At 38.2% G+C, this 21,836-nt stretch overlaps 1 protein-coding gene across 28 annotated transcripts in view; it reads left to right on the top strand.

The window, feature by feature from the left end:
• The window catches only part of MEIS1 (Meis homeobox 1), a 143,704-nt gene that overhangs the window by 115,805 nt on the left and 6,063 nt on the right, over positions 1–21,836 (top strand). For all 28 annotated transcript variants that reach the window (XR_015135870.1, XR_015135871.1, XR_015135868.1 and 25 more), the window contains one exon: positions 2,841–2,917. Coding sequence is in view for 22 of the 28 variants with exons in the window: in XM_086323660.1 (XP_086179786.1) it covers positions 2,841–2,917 (77 nt within the window). In the remaining 6 variants the exon portion in view is untranslated. The remainder of the gene's footprint in view (positions 1–2,840; positions 2,918–21,836) is intronic.

The following is a 21,836-nucleotide window of genomic DNA, read 5'->3' as shown; positions in this document are numbered from 1 at the left end:
ATGTAATTTCCCAGGCAAAAATACTGGAGTGGATCGCCATTTCCTACTCTAGGGGATCTTCCCAACCCAGGGATCAAACCCATGTCTTTTGAATCTCCTGCATTGGCAGGGATTCTTTACCATTGTCCCACCTGGGAAACCCTTCATTTGGCTTGTATTGTGTGGCAAATATTTATGCAATAGGAGTCGTGTTTTAAACCTTGGGCAGTGAATTGCTTTTAGGTCAGTGTTCAATCATTAGATTTTGCTTGTGATGACTGGCATCCTAGTGAGTAGGGTGATTGTCACCTATGATCTTCACCGATTATGGAGGTGATATACTTTGCTTTGAAAAGAATGGGTAGCTATCACTTTTAGGAATGAAGTAAGAAAAGTAGTGCTGTGGATCTCGGATTAGACTGTTTATACTTCCTATGGGCTTTGAAAAAAATCTTGTCATACATTTTGATGTTGCATTTGAGTGGAAAGTATCTGTGTATCATGGCAAGTTAGAGCCATTCCTTTGTCTCATCAATATTTGGTTTCCTTTATGTGAAGGTCTGGGCTTTGAGGATGGTGAATGAGAAATTTGAGGGTGTTTGAGATGCTTAAATGAGTGGGAAAAGAAACATGACCAAGGAAAGAAATAATCAGAATGGGTGTTTCTGAGTGTGATGCTTGCTTTTATGGGGATAAAGTGGAGAGAATGGTGTGAGAATGATAAGGCAAGCTAGTAGAGAGTGGGGAGGGTAGGGCTTGGCATTTGAGTTGAGACTTGACAATGACATTGGAGTAGGAACTTGCGAGTAGGAACCTACTTGGTGTGTTGGAAGAACGGAAGATGGCTGAACAGAAAGTGAGGTGGGGTGAGGCGAAGAGGATACCATCTAGAAGGTGGGTGGGGCTGGATGGTGGTGATTCTTGCAGGCAAGGTGAGTGTATGGAGGTTTTTGAAGGGGGACAGGAATGGAGATTATGAAAGGCCTTGCCACACCCTTCTGTCATGAAGAGGCTTAGATGCTGGATGGGAAGCAGGAAATATGCCTGGGTCGCTGCCGATCGTGCCAGCCCCGGGCCAGTGTCCTCACCTGTAAAACGGGAGGGACAATAGATTCCATTTATGTCCCTCAAAGGGATATAATGGGGATTAATTACCACTTTGTCTGTAATATACTCGAAGCTCTTAAGAGAGCAGCACTATATTCCATGAAAGCAAAGCCTTATTCTAATTGTGTATTTATTGATTAAGTGACAATCAAGTCACAATGCTTATGGGAAAAATGGCTACATCTCTGCTTGCCACAAACGAATCCCATGTGTATAGATATAGAACATATTTAAACTTACATATAAGAGCATTGAAGTGGTCATTAACGAGACTTCTAAGCATCTAATCGGACATTATTAATAAGATTGAAAGCTATGTTAATTAACATTCAATAGACCAGAATTTAATTTCTGATGGCACATACAGTAAAATGGAGAGTTGGGGTGCTCTTTCCTATTCATATAGAGAAGAGAAAGTTGACTATCAGGACAGTTTCTATCTTGGGAGAGTTTATTGGGGTGAAGTGTTCAAAATAGTCAGTGTCTCAACTAGATGGAAATCATGTCCTCAGCTTCTCTCCCAGGCTTTAGAAATATATATTTCAAACTTAGATATAGTTGACTATTAAATAGAAAGTATCTGTGCCCAAACTAATCTTAGTAGAATTCTAAACATTTTTACAAGAAGTATGGATTTCATTTTATTATCTAATCATGTAATATTTTTTGTCCACTCTTAACTCCTGAGACTTGTTCTTCGCACGCAAAATGTTCTGGTCTTTGACCTTACTACATTGGCCTGTGTTCAGAATCCTAGAGTATGTTGACATTCAGATAGGGAACCAACTTTGGTAGAATTTCATTTGGTTGTGCTTTACAGAAGAGTTGAAATGAATAGTGTTTTTTTTTTTTTTTAAATACACCCACTTCAACTTTGATATGGAGAAGGCAATGGCAACTCACTCCAAAACTTTTGCCTGGAGAGTCCCATGGACGGAGAAGCCTGGTGGGCTACAGTCCATGGAATCTCGAAGAGTCGGACATGACTGAGCGCGTTCACTTTCACTTTCATGCACTGGAGAAGGAAATGGCAACCCACTCCAGTGTTCTTGCCTGGAGAATCCCAGGGACGGGAGAGCCTGGTGGGCTGCCGTCTATGCAGTCGCCCAGAGTTGGACACGATTGAAGCAATTTAGCAGCAGCAGCAGCAGCTTTGATATTGGTATCCAGCAACATGGTGCTTTTTTTGAGAGGAGAATGTGATGCTAACAAAATGCTTACTTTCTGGGGGCCTAGGCTGAGCTTGTTGGTCCAATGGTCAGCTTTAGAAATCTGTGGTTCTAGAAAAATATTATGTCAAGGTGGTACACTTTTGTATGGTCAAAAAGGATTTGTTATTTTAATCCTGTAAAATACAAGGAAGATCCTATTGAACTTTCTGTGTTTGTAACAAATAAACCTGTTAAAGAATAAACTCCGTATCAAGGTTCTGCAAGTATCCTAAGTAGCTATTTATACACTTCACTAATCTTTGTAATTGGCTTGTCTTTTACTGCTGTTAATTAGATGATGTAGTATTCCATTAATAAGAGTGACACACCTCAGCATTTTTACCTTTAATTATAGACCTCAGCAGACATTTACATTATTGACAAAATCGCCTCAAATTGCCTGATGCACACATCTTTTTATTTTTAACAGAGCATATGTGTTTATTATTGAATCCCTTGCACCTAGCATTGCACCTGTTGTGATGTGCACATTGTGTGTTTGGAGCATATAGGTATACACCCATCCTTTTTGTCCTCTTTCAGCACCCTTACCCTTCTGAAGAACAGAAAAAGCAGTTGGCACAAGACACGGGACTCACCATCCTTCAAGTGAACAATTGGTAAGTAATTTGGCTTTGTGTTTACACACAATCTGCTTTCCCCTCTGGCAACCTGCAGCTCTTGTTTTGCATTAAGAAGACACACCCAGTTTTCCCTGGTGGCTTGTTGATCCAAAGGTGAGAACACAGGATGAGCCACAGCACTTGCTAGATTAGAAAGTTTTCTTTCTAGCACTTGCTAGAAAAGAAAACACCGTATTGTTCTACACCTCCTTTATAAATTGACAAATTTTAGGCATAGTAAAAATAAGTGTTTAATTCATTTAGCTGTGGCTCTGTAAATGTCTCAGGTGTTTGTTTTTTTTTTTTTTAATCTTTAAGGACGATCAATAGAAAGAGTAATATCCTTGTTTCTATGAAACAAGAAACTCCACTGTCACATCTGTTAGATTTTAAATTCGCTGAATAACTAAGCTCACTGAGAATTTGTTAGACAGTGCATTCCAGGATGGGCACTCCATCCTTCTTATCTCCCTATGGAAAAAAGAAAAAAAAAAGCGTTTCTACTTTGAAGCTATTCAAAACTTGATATATCTCAGGGTTGTGTAATACTGTTTCTAAGTAAATGTGTAAATTCCTGATTTGGAAGAGAAGCTGAGATTATGTACCAAGGATAGCCAACAATATTCTGACTCAATGTATAGCAGTGTGGCAAACAGCCTTTGAGGAAGTATGATTTATTACCCTTTGTGATTGTGCTGAAAGCCAGGTCCATATAATCACCCAGAGCTAGTGTCATATTTGAAGGGTATCGAAATCTGATCTCCTTTAAAACTAAGTGTATCTAATTAATTGTCCCAATATTTTTAGATTAGTGTTTATGATGGGGAAACCTTATCCTCTTTGAAGTAAAATCCAGAAAAGGCCCAAAGCCTGATTGGGGAAAAAGGAGAACTGAGAATGCCAGTCTGCAGACAGAAGTGTTTCTTTCTGTTCAATAAGTGTCAAAGATTAATATTACAGAATCTCTGATTACATGGCCTAATCCATTTTGGTGAATAAATTTGTTCTTGATGTCCATTGCACCTACATTAACAGACTCTTCTCTGTTAGAGAGCCTGGGAGCCTTTGGGAGAGATTTCAGATATATTAAGCCCCATTACAGAAAATGTAATTTCTGTCAATATAATCCCATGTATTCTTCAATTTAGTATTTTAGAGATAACAAGCTACTTACAATATATTTGCCTTTGGAGGATTAATTTACAAAGTGCACTATCTCCAAGACACAGACAGACCCATATAAGCATTGCTTGTAAGGGTTATCAATTTCAGTGACCTTATGGCGGCCTTGGGAGATCAATTTTTGCAGCCCTTTTAGTGAAGTGGATCAGGAACCAACAGAAGACATGCTGTACCTGAGCATGTTACTGGGAGTCTTGTGGCTGCTGCGGGTTTTTTGTTTGCCTCTTATACCTGCAGCTGTATCTTACTTTTCAACATTCTTGATACTGTATACTTGAACTCTGTCTTTCAAATTGTTCTGGACAGTATTATAGGGCAGACTATCCATTTTGCACGCGTTCCTAAATTCCTACATATTTTAAAAGTTAAACAGATGAGGACGCAATTTGAATACAATGGAGGCTGTACAAAGATTTATTTCTCTGGGAAATGATCCCCTTTGAGGGCCAAGGAGTGGCTGGGCCAGTTCTCATTAAGCAAGGCAATACACTACCCGTTCAGGTGAGCTATCACACACGCCATCTCTCTTCCTCTTCAGTGTTGCTAGAAAACTCTATCCACAAACATCGTTACCAGAGAACAGATTCCAATACAAGCTGCTTGTTACAGGTAGACAGCCTCCTGGGATATTTCCTCTGGGTGCTAGGGCAGGCAGACATTCCTGTGGCACAGAGCCGGGCACGGTTGTCTTTTCATAGAGTCTCTGCACAGTAGTCACAGTCAGATTTCCGCGGTTTTGCGATTAAGAGGGAAAAATAAGGACTTTAAAAAGTTATCATACGTACCAGATAATAATTTTTCAACATAGATGCAGACTCTACCCTAAACTTCACTGTGATATTCAATTCTGCACAGGCACATAACTTGAAAATCCCTTTTCCTTATAATCTGGGATGTAAACCCAACTCTCTTCTCACCTGGCACCATGCAGTGTGCACGGGCTCTCTGCTTCTGTATGAAGTGAGAAGTGACCTCTGCTGGCACTTCATTGCTTCGCATTTGGCAATTGTTTCAACTCTACAACAGCTTTGTGGTGGACCAAGGATCCTCAACCTCTGTTAGAAACCAAACCACACAGCAGCAAGTGAGAGGTGGGTGAGTGAGCCAAGATGTTCATCTGTATTTCCAGCCGCTCCCCATCTCTCGCATTACCACCTGAGTTCCACCTCCTGTCATATCAGCAAAGGCATTAGATTCTCACAGGAGCTCAAACACAACTGTGCTTGAATCATCCTGAAACCACCCGCTGCTGACCGGTCCGTGGAAAATTGTCTTCCACCAAATGGGCCCCTGGTGACCAAAAGACTGAGGGCCACTGTGGTAGAGAAATTCCCCTCCAGTAGCTGAAAGTTGTAAGAGAAGTTGTTTCTTTTAAATTCGGTGAATAATGACATTCCCACGTTTGATTTGAATTTTTAACGGTGTATTACTTTTCATCCAAACCTTCTCCTTTTATGGAACGGATAACTGATTTCTTTTTCTCTGGACTTTGAGTTGCAAATATGAGGCAAAAATGGGGAAACCCAGATGGCACTCTATTGAAACCCAAGATGCGAGAGAATCTTAAATGATGATGGCAGACTTGAAGATGAAAGAACACAACACTAAGTGGAGCTCATTTTTCTTTATCGTAGTAAAAAAATCATACAAAGTTTTTTTGAGAGCCTGTAAATATTTTTCCCGTATTGAACATCAAGCCCACGTTACCTCACTCTGGAAATAATAATTAAAAAAAAAACCACTTCATAAGTATTTTAGCATTTCCCTTTCACTTCATTTAAGCACATTTAAAATTGTGTGTCTTCCTTTTTGGATTTTTTAAGACTTGTTAACACACATGTACATTTTGTACAAACTATGAGTCACTGTTGAAGAGATGTAATAAGATGCTGAAGGGCAGGTTGGGTGTAGATCAGTCATAATTATTGGCAGCAACGTAATGTATTGAAATACACAATATGAGTATGAAAAATATAAACTCCTGTTGAGTTGTTAGCTTGTCATAGAAACCCTGGCTGATGCAGCTTAAAGTTAGATTTTGACAGAAAAATGAGATGAGAAAAGTTTGATGCATTGTAATAATTCTTTCATTCCCTCTCTGAACTAATTTTACGCCTTTTTAATTGACATAAGTAATATATACTACCTGCCTTGGCTGACTAAGGATAAAGCAGATGGGATTTGGTGGGGAGAGGGGATCACAGGGAGAATTTAAATGTAAAACAACAAGACAGATTTGATTAAGAGAAAATTTGAATTAAAAGAAATAAGTTTTAACTTGTGTGTTTGGTCTATGTATCAGAGTACAAACAGGAGAAATCGTAAAATGGTTGGTACTAGCACTTTGTAGGAATTGGGCTCTGGGATGGAATGTGACATTTATTAGATGAGACATTGTAGCAAAAATCTATGCCAAGACATTTTTTGAGAATTGAGGCAATTATGCAAATAATTTGGGTAAAAATATTTTACCTAAATTATCCAACTATTTGAGGTAACCGCATGTTTTTTAAAAAAATCAACCTCCATAACTAATGGCCTAAACATTTCTATCTACTAGCATTCTATGGTAGACTTTGACTTAAAGCATAATAATTTTAAAAATATATTAATAATGTGTGCTATAAATGTGTGTGTCTTCTTCCTTTGCTCTCTCACTCCCAATTATGTTTTGAGCCAAAAATGATAAATAATAGCATTTGATGCCTTTGTCTTATTGTTTTTTCATTGTTGTTCTGGTTGCAATAAATACTTCAGTTATATCAGGGTAAAACTATTACTAATATGTTGACTGTCATTTAGGTGGAAACTTCTTAAATTTTTAGATTAGATGGTTATGTAGACCTGTTCATATGAAGGCAGAACTTTGAAGAAAACAAACACACATATGCACAATGTCAATACTGGGTTCTTTTCTCTCCTGAATACACCAACTTTATTCTTTTATATTGAAAATATGAGTGTAGAATGGTCAAATAAAGGCTCCCTTATATGTTTTCACAGCCATGTTGCAGACTTGGGAATTCCATATGATGAAAACTTGTGCCTGCAATTGTATCTTACTTGCTGCATGCCTCAGATGCCTCCTGCCTCAGCAGAGTTCTAGCCTAGAGTGTACTGAATAAATGTTACATTGCCTTTGTTTAGCCCTTCTCATCTGTGCACTTTCCCATTAAGGCCTAATGTTCCATGATTACTCTGTTGTCTCTCAGAGGGCAGTGGGTTTTAGGTGCAAAATACATAGTTAAAAGAAATACAGTGTTGATGTGGACAGAAGAATCCCTCTCCATCAATAGAGTGCCTAAGATTTCAGGGAACATGGGAACTCCAAGATGACACTTTACGGAACCATCATAGCTCTTCAAGTTCTCAGATTTAGTACACATACCAGATTTTCCTAGTTTTTTCATTTGTTGTCTTCAAAACTACAAAGCATTCAGGCATCACTTCCCATTGATTACCAGTGGCAGGGGAAGTATGTTATCTTTGGAGGTTTCAGCCATTGGTAGGTAAAAATGTAAACTTATTTTTCTAATAGGATCTCTCTTATTATAATAAACAGATTCAACTGTAAAAGGTCAAGTTTCTTTCTGAATTATGGTAATAATGTAGCAAATACTTTTAGAAGTAATCAAAGATTCTATAAATACAGGTACCTGTGTAGATGTAAATGTTAAAACATTCACAAATTATCCTTTCAACTTCTGAGATCTAAAAATCAATAGGGGGTCACAAGGTTTCATAGAATTGCTCTGCTTTTTCTTCCAACATAATTTAATAATACATTTTACAGATGTTGTTTAAACATTAGGCACAGATTGTTTTGTCAATAAAACTAAACAGAGGCATGACACAAAAGCAAGGAAAACAGATGTAAAAAGAAAAAAGAGAGCACCAAGCAAGGAGTGCTGGGTCATTTGTCTCCTATTCACTACAAAATGAGAGTGCAGAGTATACAGTGATTTTCCTTGCCTAGGAATCACCTAGGGATGGAACCACTTCACACGTAAGAGGTAATTTTATTAAGCAGGTGGCCTAACTATTTCCCTTGAGAATTCAAGTGTAACCTACATTTAAGGTAGACTTCCTAACTGATCAATGGAGTAACAGGTGCAGTATTTTTAAAAGAAGGAGGAAGAGAAGGAAACACAAATAGAACAGCTCTCCAGCATCTCTTGGAATGGGTTGTTGTTCTCCAAGCCATAGTTAATTGCTATGCTTTTCACCTTGAGTGTCAATTCTAATAATATTACCTTTACAGGAGCTTACTCTGGGCTTAGATTAGAGCAATCAGTAATACTCACTAGATAAAATACTGTCTAGTTGCCCATGAGAAAATATTGAAATCAGTCAAAAAATGTATAGCTTGTATATTGCCTCAGACAGAGCTGGCAAGGCGCCAGGCAGGCAGGGTATTATTTAGGAAAGCTGAGCAAATAGTTCGCAGGGAAAAGAGCTGTGAATTTGAAACCTTCAGGTATTGTCATGTCAGAGAGTCTTAGGAGTTCAACGGAGATGCTGCTTTTGTCTGCAGATTTTAAAAAATTTCCAGCAAACAAGCCTCTTTGAAAATGACTCTGCAGTCTGTGAAATATACTTTGTTATAGGTTTTTTTCCTTAGTTTACTCAGAGGTTTTCCTCGCTGTGTTCAATCAGATGGCTAATACTAGGAAAAATGGAAACTCCTCACGAAAGGGTAGGTATTGGCCCACTGCACCACGTGGAAAAACCCTGCCCCCTCCACCAGACTAGGACCCTGAGTCTAGGTGAGAAGAGAAACAGGAAGGGGTGGATTGTGGGAAGATGGATTAGAAAGTCCAAACACTGTTTTGTGTATCTGCTTTTTCTCCTCCAGCTAACATTCAAAGCCAGTCTCAGCTTTTCAGGACAAGAGTGTGACGTCTGGAGCTTAGAGTTGGTATTGACCTGAGGATGCTTTCGGGACCACTTAGGGTTGGGGTTCAAGCAAGGCACAGAGAAGAGTGAGCTGGGAGACTGATTCCATCATGAACCCAGTGTTCCTCAACATCCCTTTCAAGGCAGTGAAACCAGTGGCTTGGTGCTTGACCTTGAACATGGTTTGGAGGTCAGTAGGGCTTGGTGCAAGTCCTAGTTAAGCAGGAACTCCTGGGGTGTCACCCAGCCAGCAGAGGGTGATTAACCATTGGGTCATTAACCATCAAGCACTGTTCTCAGAGCTGACTCCCTTGCAGAGAGTGTGGGAAATGGGCTGAGAGGCACCCTGGTCAAGGAGAAAAGTTCCAGCACCCACAGGTCTAAGGGTGGCTCAGAGGATAAAGAGTCTGCCTGCAATGCAGAAGACTTGGATTTGATCCCTGGGTCAGGAAGATGCCCGGTAGGAGGAAATGGCAACCCCTCCAGTGTTCTTGCCTGGAGAATTCCATGGATAGAGGAGCCTGGCAGGTTACAGTCCCTGGGGTCGCAAAAAGTCAGACACGACTGAGCAACTCACAGACAAGGGACAAATTCCCATGAAAGCCTCATGACAACATAGCATTTACATAGAGGGAATCAGGGAAGGGAATATGCAGGGGAAAGAACATTTGGAGTCCAAACATGTCATCTGCTGTCCCCACTCCTCACCAATTAGATGCATGTCCTTGATCAACTCCCTTTGTCTCCCTGGGCAACAGCTTCCTCTGCCTTAAATGGATGGGTAGGGCTGAGGAATCGGTGGGACTCTAAGCCTCTTCCAGCCCTAATATTCTAGATAGTGTAAAAAAGTGAACGGAAGCAAGGTGAATGTTCTGAAACTGATTTTTATTCCCGTTTTACATTAGAAGTGAAAAAAAAAAAAGAAAAAACCCACACAACAGGGCCTTTGATAAACAGACGAAAAGGATTATTCATTAAAAAGTTGTTACTTTTCTTCATCTTAAATAAGCAAATCTAGCCCTTAAAATAAAAACGAGATGAAATTAAACATTATCGCAAGACGTGGAAAACATGCGTGCTGTCACTTTTGGGTCCATAATAAAGATAAATCAGTTGTTTTTAGCAGTGCGCTCTGAGTCTGTGAAGGGCATGACAGATAATAGGCTTGGAATTTCTGAAGTTATTGTACAGTAAAATTTGTTTTTTCCTCAGGCATTCAATCTTTTTTCTCTAGTGATTTTGTACATGACAAACTTTTTAGTGGGTGCATTAATAATCTATAAGTAATGGGTTGTCAGGTGTCAGTTAGATAAGATTAAAAGACTGTTTAAGCATTATCCATTTGCTTCTTTGCATGAGTTTTATAGGTCAAGAGAAATAACTTTTTGAATTGTGGTTGTTTGCACATGCTGGTTTTTCCTCCCTCTCTCCCTCACTCCCTCTCTCTCTCTGTTTCTCTCCCTCTCTCTCTTTCTCTCGTTTGGCTCTGGTCCAGAAGTACTTGCAAGAACTGTATTACATTACATAAATCCTGCATGTAGGAGCAGATTCGAAACTCACACTGTGTGAATCAAGGGGACACATGTCTCCGCTGACTTCTGTGAACTTTTTAGTTTTGAAAATGTTACTCTTTCTCTTCTCAAAGGAAACTTTGTCAGGGGAAGCCTCCTCAGTAGAGGAACTGAAGCTCCCAGCCTGAGGAGTTTCCTAGCAAGTCAGGTTGAGGTCTATTCTTGTCAAATCTGTCTTAAGTGTGTTTACATATAGTTTGCCTTTCTGGTATTTTCTGCTTGCACAGACCTGATCTCCACCTATTTTGTGTCAACAGTTGCCGGGGCTGGTGTTGGGTGATTAACCATTGAGCACTGGGCCCCGGAGCTGTGCCCACAGAGAAGACCCCCTCTCCCCTTGCGCTTACATCACCCTCTGGCTTCAGGCTGCACCTACATGAAGCAAACAGCATTTCTGAGTGGTTAAAGAGGCAGTCTGAAACAGTAAAAAATGGGGCAAATGTTGCCTTCTTGTTAAATAAGACAGTTTTCTCAAAAATGGAGAGGAGGCAGGGGTGCTGGGACGGAAGTGCTTCTGAGGGCAAATGTGGTCTTGGATCTGCATGGTTCTGATGGGCAAATGCCTGCAGTAGACACTACACTTTGTGTAGACACTTAGGGTGGTTTTTTTTTCTTTCTTTCTTTCTTTAATTTTTAAGGGGCAAGAGAATATAAAAAAAAAAAAATCTAACAAAAACACGCCAACAGCATGGATGTTTGTAACTTTGGCAAGTACAGGACTGTCACACTCCATGCCCTCATGGTCTTTGGGTATTTTCCTCCTGATTTTATGTCCATTCTTATGAGGTCTTTAAACCTGACCCATTAATGTGGGAAATAATGAACTCTGTTGGGCTCTAGACACCTGAACAATAACAAATAAGCAAAAATACCTTAATCGGTTCCCATCTTTGAGAACTCCTTTTCCCTTTTACCCTCTTAACCAGTGTGGCTGAAGGACCTAATGCCTCGTAAAATTAGATCCTGTCACCGAAGAAGGAAAAAAGTACTTCCTTTTGCAAATACATTAACTCTTTCAGGCCCATGGGAATTATTGGTCTTGGATTCCAAATGTAACTTAGCTCAAAAATGTACTTCCTGTCATGGGAGATGTCTGGCATTCTATTGATTTGGTCACTATTTTTCAAGAATAATATATTGCCAAAGGATGGAATTAAATGCACCATGATTAAAAACAAATAATTAAGTTTCCAGTATGTTCTACTTTAGGATGCTGATTTGAATGTAAATGAATAGTTTTGAGGGTTGTTGTCTAGTTGAAGGGTTTTGCTGGCCTGTATCACTAGAACATCTGCTACAGTTGACTGTATTTGATCTCTAGTTTGAGTCAGAATTCATACGTACTTGGAAAGGGTAGGGAGGAGGAAATATTGTAAAGCTAATGGAAAGAATTGTGTGGATCCAAAGATGTCGGGTCTCAGCCCCCACGGCTGGTCACCTGGCAGGATTGTGTACAGAATGGACAGTGCGATGGGTTATGGCTAGGATTCCCATCCTCAAGGCCAAGTAGTGGCTGGAGGGAGTGGCCAGAAAAGACAGATCAGAATCATTCTGAGTGAATGTAGTATAAAAAAGCATCTTAAGAATTAACTTGATTTTTGTCATGCTATTTCTCCTGAAATAGTAAGTTAACAAAGAGATAGGAGATTTTTGAAGTTTATCAAAGGGAGCATGGATTAAAATTTTAGAAACACTGCAACAGAACCACAGAGTCCAAGTCTGGATGGGATTGTAGCATCCTTTGACAGATGAGGCTCAGGGCCTTGCGATGTTACATTCTTAATTAGAGGCGGGGAGGGGGCTGACTCCTGCTTCAGTGTCTCCTGCAGTCCACCATTATGTATTTTTCTTTTTAATTAGTTGATTTTTTTTTTTTTGGCTGTGTTGGGTCTTCGTTACTGTGCACAGCCTTTCTCTATTGCAGCCAGCAGAGAATACTCCTTAGTTTTGTATCGCAGCCTTCTCACTGTGGTAACTTCTCTTACTGCAGAGCGTGGACTCTAGGTACATGGACTTCAGGAGTTGCAGCACATAGGTTCAGTAGTTGTGGCACAGGGCCCAGCTGTCCTGTGGGATGTGGGATCTTCCCAGATCAGGGATTGAACCAGTGTCCCCTGCATTGGCAGAAGGATTCTTTACCCCTGAGCCATGAGGGAAGTCCCATTATGTATTTTTAAGAGCTTTATTGAGATATAATTCACAAACTATGCAATTTACTCGTTTAAAGTGGTTCAGTGGTTTTAAGTATAGTCACAGATATGTGCAATCATCCTCAGAGTCCATTTGAGAACAATTTCATCACCTCAAAAAGAAACCCTCTACCCCTCATGCTCCATACTTCCATCCCCAACTCTGTCACAGATCTACTTTCTGTCTCTATGGTGATTTAGTCACTAAATTGTGTCTGAGTCTTACGACCCCATGGACTGTAGACCACCAGACTCCTCTACCCATGGGTTGCCTATTCTGGACAGTTCATATAAATGTGATCATGATATCTCTGGTCTTTTATGACTGGTTTCCTTCACTTAGCATTATATTTTCAAGTTTCATTTACTTTGAAGCATATGCCATACTTTATTCCTGTTTATGACTGAATAATATTTCATCGTATGGATATACCACATTTTCTTTATTAGTTCATTCATTGATGGACATTTGGGTTGTTTCCATCTTTTGCTGGCCTAAGAATTTGTTTGTAAGCTTTTGTACCATTAGATACTTTTGAGAATCATAATGACAGTATCCTCAGCAAACTTCCATAAACATTCACCCATTTGATCATCACAGTTCCATCACCTAAATACTGCTATAATCTCAGAACCAGCAAGTGGCAGTTTTCCTACTCAGTTGTCATATGCTTTCCACTGGACACTGTTCTCACTCTTCCTGTCCTTGGCCAGTATTTTGACTGTGATAATTAGGAGCAGTGGTGTTCAAAGGAAAGGATGGCAGCTCAGAAGTGAAATGTACATTCTCTGAACTTTCCCCAGTGTGACTTTGATGACCATAAGCATTTTTCAAAGATTTGACAAGTTCCATGAGGAGGTCATTTTGTTGGCTTTATTGTCCTCATTTGAAAGATTTTGTCATGTCCCTCAATTGAGAGCTTTTGCCTTTTCAAGTGGATCTATTTACATATAAGGACCTACAGGTTACATATTGATATACAGTACGTAAAGCTTAGGTTTCAAACGTTACTAATTGAAACAGAAGTTACAGTGAACATTCTAAGGAATAGACAGTAGGCCTCCATTCAGGTAAAACCTAATCTGTAACGAGGTGAAAAAAGAAATCAAGCTAAATTTTTATATACCTTCCCTTAGCATGAGTGGAGACTCATGCTAAGGGAAATTTAATTAGTGAAGGCTTGGAGTGTGGAGGCAAATAAAGGAGAGATTCTAGAGAAAGGAAAGAGCCGAAAGATTCTCCAGATTGGCACTAGGATTCTAGAATACCTTATGCATGCTTGGCTGGTCACTTAACACAAAAGAGTTTCAGTTCCAGTCATTCAGGGGAAATTCTATTTTGGGAAAAAAGTGAATATTTGATTACTAGGGTAACACATACACCCTGATTCCTTGGGACATTCACAGTTTATGCCTGGTGCCCAGCATAATTATCAGTAACTTTTCTTTACTCCTTTTTTTTTTGGGGGGGGGGCTGTGCTGGATCTTCTTTGTGGTGTGTGGGCTCTAGAGCATGTGGACTTAGTAGGTGTGATGCTCTGATTTGGTTTGCCTTGAGTCATGTGGGATCTTAGGTCCCAAACCAGGGATCAAACCCATGTCCCCTGCATTGGAAGGCAGATTCTTAACCACTAGACAACCAAGGAAGTCCCTAATGTCCCTTTAGTCTTAAAAGTGTCCCAGCATAGATGATAAATTATCTGGTTATCCTACTTATAATGGAAATTGACAGAACATTAAGACTTGTTTAAATAACTGTGTACTTATTCTGTAATTAAGGGATGTTTAGTAAGATGCAATTTTATTGACTTTTGTGAATATGGGAAAATGAGAATTTATATGATTCAGCTTAAATAGACACATTTGTTATTTAAAGATATTATTGTACCTAATTTAGGTTTTTGTTAGTAAAAGAGGTTTTGCTGTATTATCCTAGATTATCCTATTGTTTATACATTGTGCTAATAATCACTCTAATTTCACATACTCTAAGTTAACCACTTTAAAAATATTTATTAGGTTAAACAAAATCAAATTTGGTAACTTGTCTGTCACTTGTAAGTAAATATTTTATAAATGCTATTTTGTTCCTTATGCTTTATGTGGATACTTACAGTATGTATAACTACGGATATTTATATGTATATGTAATAACATATGTATATGTATACATATAGATATGTATAACTATGGATATTTCTTATGCTAAGTCTAGTGATACATCCCTATAATTCATTCCACTGGGTTTGGAGCCTAAGGTTTTAGTGATCTAGAAGACAGCAAAGGAAATAGAGATTCCCCCCCTAAGGGAGGCACCCTTGCTTTGAATTCAGTTCAGATTAAAGGATTTAGCAAACTGAGCTGCTGCTTTTTTTTTTAGAGTGAAGAAAATCATTTTCCAATTTGCTTTCAAGGAAAACTTTCTGTAATATATAACCAAGTGATGATGTATTTGCAAGCTATTTCAACTTATAAAGTCCAAAATGATGCTTGGATTTTGTTTTTACTTTGCATTACAATTTTCAACTAATTAGCGACTTCTTTTTTTCACTAGTTGCTTGGAAGAAAATTTTATATGTGATTAACTTTCTCAACTTTCTTAGTTTCAGCTTTTTTTAAGAGTAGTTTGACAAATACACCTATCACTTCTAGAGAAGGGGAACCTTTTCAGACCTCTGATGGATGGGCTTATTGTGATTTGAACGAATTCCAATACTATGTTTCTAGAGTAGAAGGAGAGCAAAACACGTGCTTCCTTCTTCCCTCCCGTTCATTCACCTCCCCCAACCCCAGACGCACAGATGATGTATTGCAGTCCTGGAACTGTCGGATCCTGGAGGAGGTTGAGAAACTGGAAGACAGTGCTAAAAACATGATTTCATAAGGTTTGACTTGAGATTGAGTCAACTTTTTTGAGCGTCTAAAAATCATGTTTCATGAAATTTTACTTCACAAAGAAAGGGAGTGTGGAAGGCTTGGACCCTAAAGCCTGCCAGTTACGGATCATTAAATCCAATAAGTAAATGTAAATCTAAAATAGAGAATTCCAACAAAAGATTTTGAAGTGAAATTCTTGTTTAAAAGAACAGAGTGTTATGTGGGAGATAGCTGGAATTCATTCCCTGAAAGGTTTGTTTATAAAACAGGCTTTAAAGTTATTAGGAAATGCTGACTTAAAAAAAAAAAAGAGTCGTATATGTAGTTTTCTTTAAATGACTCTGATAAAGTTGAAAGAAATGCTTCATAAGAAAATTCATGGAAAAAGAAAGAACAAAATTCTGGAATTCAGCAACTACTTTCCAAGATGGTAACTTATATTAGAAGCTATTTTACAAGACTTAATTCTGCCCTTAAAAATATTTATAGCAATGAATATAAGTAAAATGAATTATATAGCAATTAAATATTATACTTGCATGTTGTTCATATTTAATTGAATAAAGAACAGTTCATGAAGAAATCACCAGTACTTAAGAAGGCATGGCATTAATTTTTATTATTAAATATATATGTAAGTATTCTTAAGTATACCTAAATATTAATCAAGATGATATAATTAATACTTTCTTTAATGGATAGTATAGGTATAGAAGGCATTTTTACTAACATATCCTATTATTTAATGAAATTTTTTCTTAATAGTTAATAATTTTAGCTTCTTGAACAAAGAAGGGTACGTATTATAGAATGGCATTTCTCCATACTTAAATGGATACCTACCTTTCTGCTGGCTAGTCGCTTATACCTGATTGGCAAGAAGCTCTTTGGAGATGACTGAGAGTCATGTCGTTGTTTAGAAACCACAGTATTTTGTGAGAATTTTATTTTGATTTCCATGAATAAGCTGTGGCATGCTAAAATAACAAAAGACAGTCTCCCTTAATCATCAGTGAATAAGTAGGGTGGTAAGCACGGGGGAGTAGAATTGAGTAAAGGTGAAAATTATATTTTTGAGAGTAAGCAAGTAGTTTTTCCTTCCTTTTGTCAGTATTGTGGAGGACCAAAGGTGTAAGAGTATAGGAATAGGGCGAAGCCATGTAGGAAAATTGCCTGTGGAACTGGGCAAATAAACCTGGTGTTTGGGCCTAAAGGATGTCCACTATGATCTGGCCACCCCTCCAGTTCGCACCAAGAGAAGACTACATTTAAGAATCCAGTTTTGTGGAAAGGAACCTGGTCAGGGAGTGGAGGATAAACCAATGGACAAAGGTCAACTTTAGAACGCGGTGCTACCAGATCTGGCTCGGAAAACTATTCACGTATCCAAAGATGAAGAATAAAGGAGATAGGTGGAATTAACAGAAGCGGGGAGAAAAAGTCCAATAATAAACATCTAAGGGCAGAGACAAGAAAGAATAGAGCAAAACTTCCTGTATTTCTTTTTAGCATAACTCAGGGTTCATCTTCCATTCTCCTTGTCTGATTCCTATTTTTTAAAAAATGCAGATGGTAAAACTCGGTTTTTAGATGATCCCATGTCTCAGATATTTAAGACTTTTGCTCCCCTTTCAACTTCCTACTGGCCCCTTAATAGGACTTGAGTTCTAAACAAATAACTAGGTAAAAAGAAATACACCTCTGTTTATTTTGACATGGAATAAAGCTCTAAAGCCAATCCATTATCTTCCTTTCCTTTGTAAAACTTCTTGTTTTGAGAAAGGAGACCATTTGGTCACAGGAGGAAATTCTAATCCATGATTCCATGAAAAAAGGAAATTTAAGAATTCTTTCTCTAATTCAGTTTTCAACCACCTACAAGGTGTCCAGTTCTTAGTACTTCACAAAAGAAGACTGTTTTCAAAGCAAAACGGGATTTTTAAAAACATATACCTTGATGTTTGGAATGAAATGTGGAAATGCAAACAGGATGTTTCTCAACCTTAAAGAATACTTAACTAAAAGGATTACTTTGTAAAATGCCCAATCTGTGGCAAATTTGAGCATCATTCTATTGAGCCAAGGTGTGAAACTATTTTAATGAGTAAGAAAAGCAAACTGTCCTGTTATTGTATTCCTGACATTATATATCTGTGTTTTAAGGACTATAATGCCTGGACATCAATATAAAATTCTAAAAGTTTCTTTTACATCTTTAAACAAATAAGCTTTTTAAAAATCACCTTATCAATATGGAAAATTCCAAAGATTGTGTGTATTTCATGGATATATTTCATCTTAAACTATTTTATGGGTATTGAAGAATGTATTTTTTATTGTACATTCAGATTGGAATTTTTGTCATCCTCTTCATTTCTCTTCAAAAACATTGTTTTTTCTTATGTTCAAGCTCTAATATGTATTTATGTATTCATACATATGAGTTTAAAATAACTATTTTACTAATGTTTCTTAAAATGACAGTGTTTTAGAAGGGAATATGTTCATGTGAGTTTACATAAAACCCAAAGATCTTTTTTTGGTTCTTAGTGTTTAGAAGATTCTTGATAATTTAGAATATTCCACAATGGAAAGTAAAGCATTCTGTCACAAAAGCAGGGAGGATGAGACACAAGGTCAAAGGGCATTTTGGAAACAAACAGCTGGACCAGTTTATTTAAACAGATACAGGGATGGGGGAACTGACCTCTGTTTGACTTATAGTGGGAGGAGCAAGTATGTCATTTTATTACTTTGCCCAGAAGGAAAATGTTTTCTTATCTGAATTCAACACAAGCCATCTAAACACATGACCTTGCTGTATATAGCTAATTCCAAAGAGAGTACATATAAGACATTCAAGGAAAATCATAAAATACACTGAATAGAGTCTAATGTTGGAATGGTTTTAGAATTGAAAAGGTGGTATTGTTGTTAAAAATAAAATATTTTGCTATTTATTCAGTTATTTTCAGATAAAGATGTCTACCATGACCCCAGATAATACTATGTATTTCATATAAGTATAGGAATTATAATTCAGTAGCATTCTGAGAGTTTACTATGTCCTACACGTACTGATAATGTCCATCATATTGAAACAAATATTGTTTTTAATTAAAGTTTACAAAAGTGAGGACTTCCAAGTATATCTACTAATGTGGTCAAGAAGTTTGGATAAAATGCTGTGTCCTTAGGTTTTCAAGGTTTTAAAATTTTTAGTTAATGAAAGGATTCCCACCTATATACCTACATATCCTTTAGGTAGCCCACATCTGTGTTGTGAATAACAACAAATGGTTATTGCCACCCAAAGAGAAGCAACTAGCATCCTGTACCTGGGGGCCCTAACTAAGAGGCTGGGGTGAGATGTTTGCTCTCTCCATGGGGACCTGAGCAGGCCTGAAGTCGCTGCATTTAGTGTTGCTCGCAGAGGCATGCAGAGAGACTCAGCATTTTGAGCAGAGAGTGGCCCAAGGGGTGAGTGGACTCAAAATCCTAGAACTCACATTCTGGAAGGAACTTGTTAGGAATCACGGATGTTTAACCTAGGGAGAAGAGGGGAGACCTATGGGGCACAGTGGCTATAGTTCTAATGTTTGAAAGGCTATCTGAAGAAGTGAGATTAGAATTGTTTAAATTACCCCCAAGAAGTTGTCCTGGTGAAAGGATTTTAGATCAGGTAAGACAGAACCTTCTAACAGTTATTGTGTCTGTAGAGGAAGTGGGCTCTCGGTTAAGGTGACCAGTGCTGTATTAGAAATAGTCCAGCACCCAGAGAACAGATTTGTGGTTGCCAAGGAAAGGGGTGGGGGTGGGGAAGTGGGAAAGGGATGAACTGGGAGTCTGGGGTTAGCATATGTAAACTAGCATATATAGAATAGATAACCAACAAGGTCCTACTGTGTAGCTCAGGGAACCATTTTCAATATCCTGTGATAAACCATAAATGGAAGAGAATATGAAACAGAATGGGTATATGTGTATAACCGAGTCACTTTTCTGTGCAGCAGAAATTAATGCAACATTGTAAACCAACTATACTTGAATAAAAAAAAAAAAAAAAGTCTAGCAGAGGCTACCCATCAACCTGGTAGGGATATCAGAGAGAGGGGATTCGTGTTAGTGACCAAGCTAGGTGATGATCAAACCTGATAGGTGGCTTTTCCGGCCCCATGGGTTAACTGTCATGGATTCAGACCTGAGATGGTTATCATGAACTGGTCTTTGGAAATCTGAATGTATGAGTTTGAAGGAGGCAAGCTTTGGAATATAGATAACCCAATTTGCTGAGTCTTCTTAGGCATAGCTTTTTTTTTTTTTTTGGTCTTTATACACAAGTAGTACAGTCATCAAAATCCCAAAGTCTCCAAAATGTTGTCATTCTTATTCCTGGACTCAACAGTGAGGTTGTCGCCAGTGGTGACTGGCTCAAAATCAGCTCATGTTTAGATATCTAGTCCAGAATATTCTAGATGGGTGGCACAGTAGTGGCCATGCTCTGGTCAGGACATTGTGGTGGTGAGAGGGGTATGCTTGCTACCATTTGCCAAATTATTAACATCTCTTGGGTTACATGTAACCTCAAATAAGTCACTTAATTTCTCGGAGCCTTGGCTTCTCATCTGTTAAAAAAGACTCTCCTTATTTTTAGATAAGTAATATATATCCATAAAATATTATGTTTATAAAAGAACTTGAAAAAAGTTATCAGAGTTCCTTTTAAGAGAATGCAGATTTTGAATAATACCATAGATAAAGAGGCATTTTTGCTGTCTTACCTATGTTAGTTACTATGAAAATTACTCTTGGTATATGCAGAATATTAATATTAAATAATTTTCTGATTGGTCATGCAGTGAAGACAGCTAATGAAAAAGCAGATTTTTTTTTTCATTTTAATTGGTTATTTCACATGGTGTTTGTGCTACACCTGTGCTTATAATGAGAATGGAGAATTAATCTAACCTTCTGCTCACATGATTCCAATTTTCATGGTTTATACAAGATAATGATAACCTGATTTGCAACACAATTTGTTGTAGATCTGTGTTTTAAATATTTTTATTAGAAGTTTGGAGACTTCATATATGAGAACCAATTTAATATATGTTGTCAATAAGAGTTAACACTAACCAATATCTTTTTAGTTAGATTCCAGTTTCATTCGTTATTTTAATTACTTCTAAGATAAAGAACATAAGGATATAAGAAAGTTTAGAATCTTAAAATGTCATGAAGTATGCATTTTTTAATTTAAAAAACCTATGCCTGCCTGTTTGAAAGTGAAAGTGAAAAGTGAAAGTTGCTCGGTTGTGTCCAACTCTTTGGGACCCCGTGGACTATACAGTTCATGGAATTCTCCAGGCCAGAATACTGGAGTTGGGTAGCCTTTTCCTTCTCCAGGGGATCTTCCCAACCCAGGGATCGAACCCAGGTCTCCCACATTGCAGGTGGATTATTTACCAGCTGAGCCACAAAGGAAGCCTGTCTGTTTAATGGCTTGTATTTCAGGAACTGTTTTCCTTCCTGAAGTTGGCAGACTTACCAATTAGGATTCATGCTGGAATGGAGGTCCTAAGTTTGTGGCAGCACAACATACCATGTGGGCTCTTGGTTCCCCAACCAGGAATCAAACTCACATCCCCTGCATTGGAAGTGCAGAGTCTTAACCACTGGACTGCCAGGGAAGTCCCTAGACTGTGGGTCCTTTAATTATTAACAGTACAGTATTAAAATCTTCATTGTATTTTTTTATGTGGTACTCATGTTGGATATGAACTTCCCAGGTAGCTCAGTGGTAAAGAATCTGCCTGCAATACAGGAGACGTGCATTCAGTCCTTGGGTCAGGAAGATCCCCTGGAGAAGGAAATGGCAACCCACTTCAGTATTCTTGCCTGGAAATCCCATGGATAGAGGAGCCTGGGTGGGCTACAGTCCATGAGGCCTCAAAGAGTTGGACATGACTTAGCAACTGAGTACGCACACATGTTTGATATACTCAAATCTGAGTTGAGAACTAAAAGCAATGTACTATTTCAGAATCGAATATGTCCGATTCATTTTATGTATTTGATGTGAAATGCTTAGTATTACAGGGTGCAAAAACCTCTTAAGAGAGAAATTTCATGAGCATAGTGTTGGACTATGTTAAAGCTTTCAGTGACTAGCCACTTTTTTAGGGGCTACAAAAATTGTTA

The sequence above is a fragment of the Bos grunniens genome, chromosome 11, assembly GCF_055505025.1.
Source record: "Bos grunniens cultivar Pamir isolate PY7600 chromosome 11, Bosgru_T2T1.0, whole genome shotgun sequence".
Classification (NCBI taxonomy): Eukaryota; Metazoa; Chordata; class Mammalia; order Artiodactyla; family Bovidae; genus Bos; species Bos grunniens.
The sequence above is the reverse complement of the archived record's forward strand: the minus strand, read 5'-3'. Positions and strand labels throughout refer to the sequence as shown.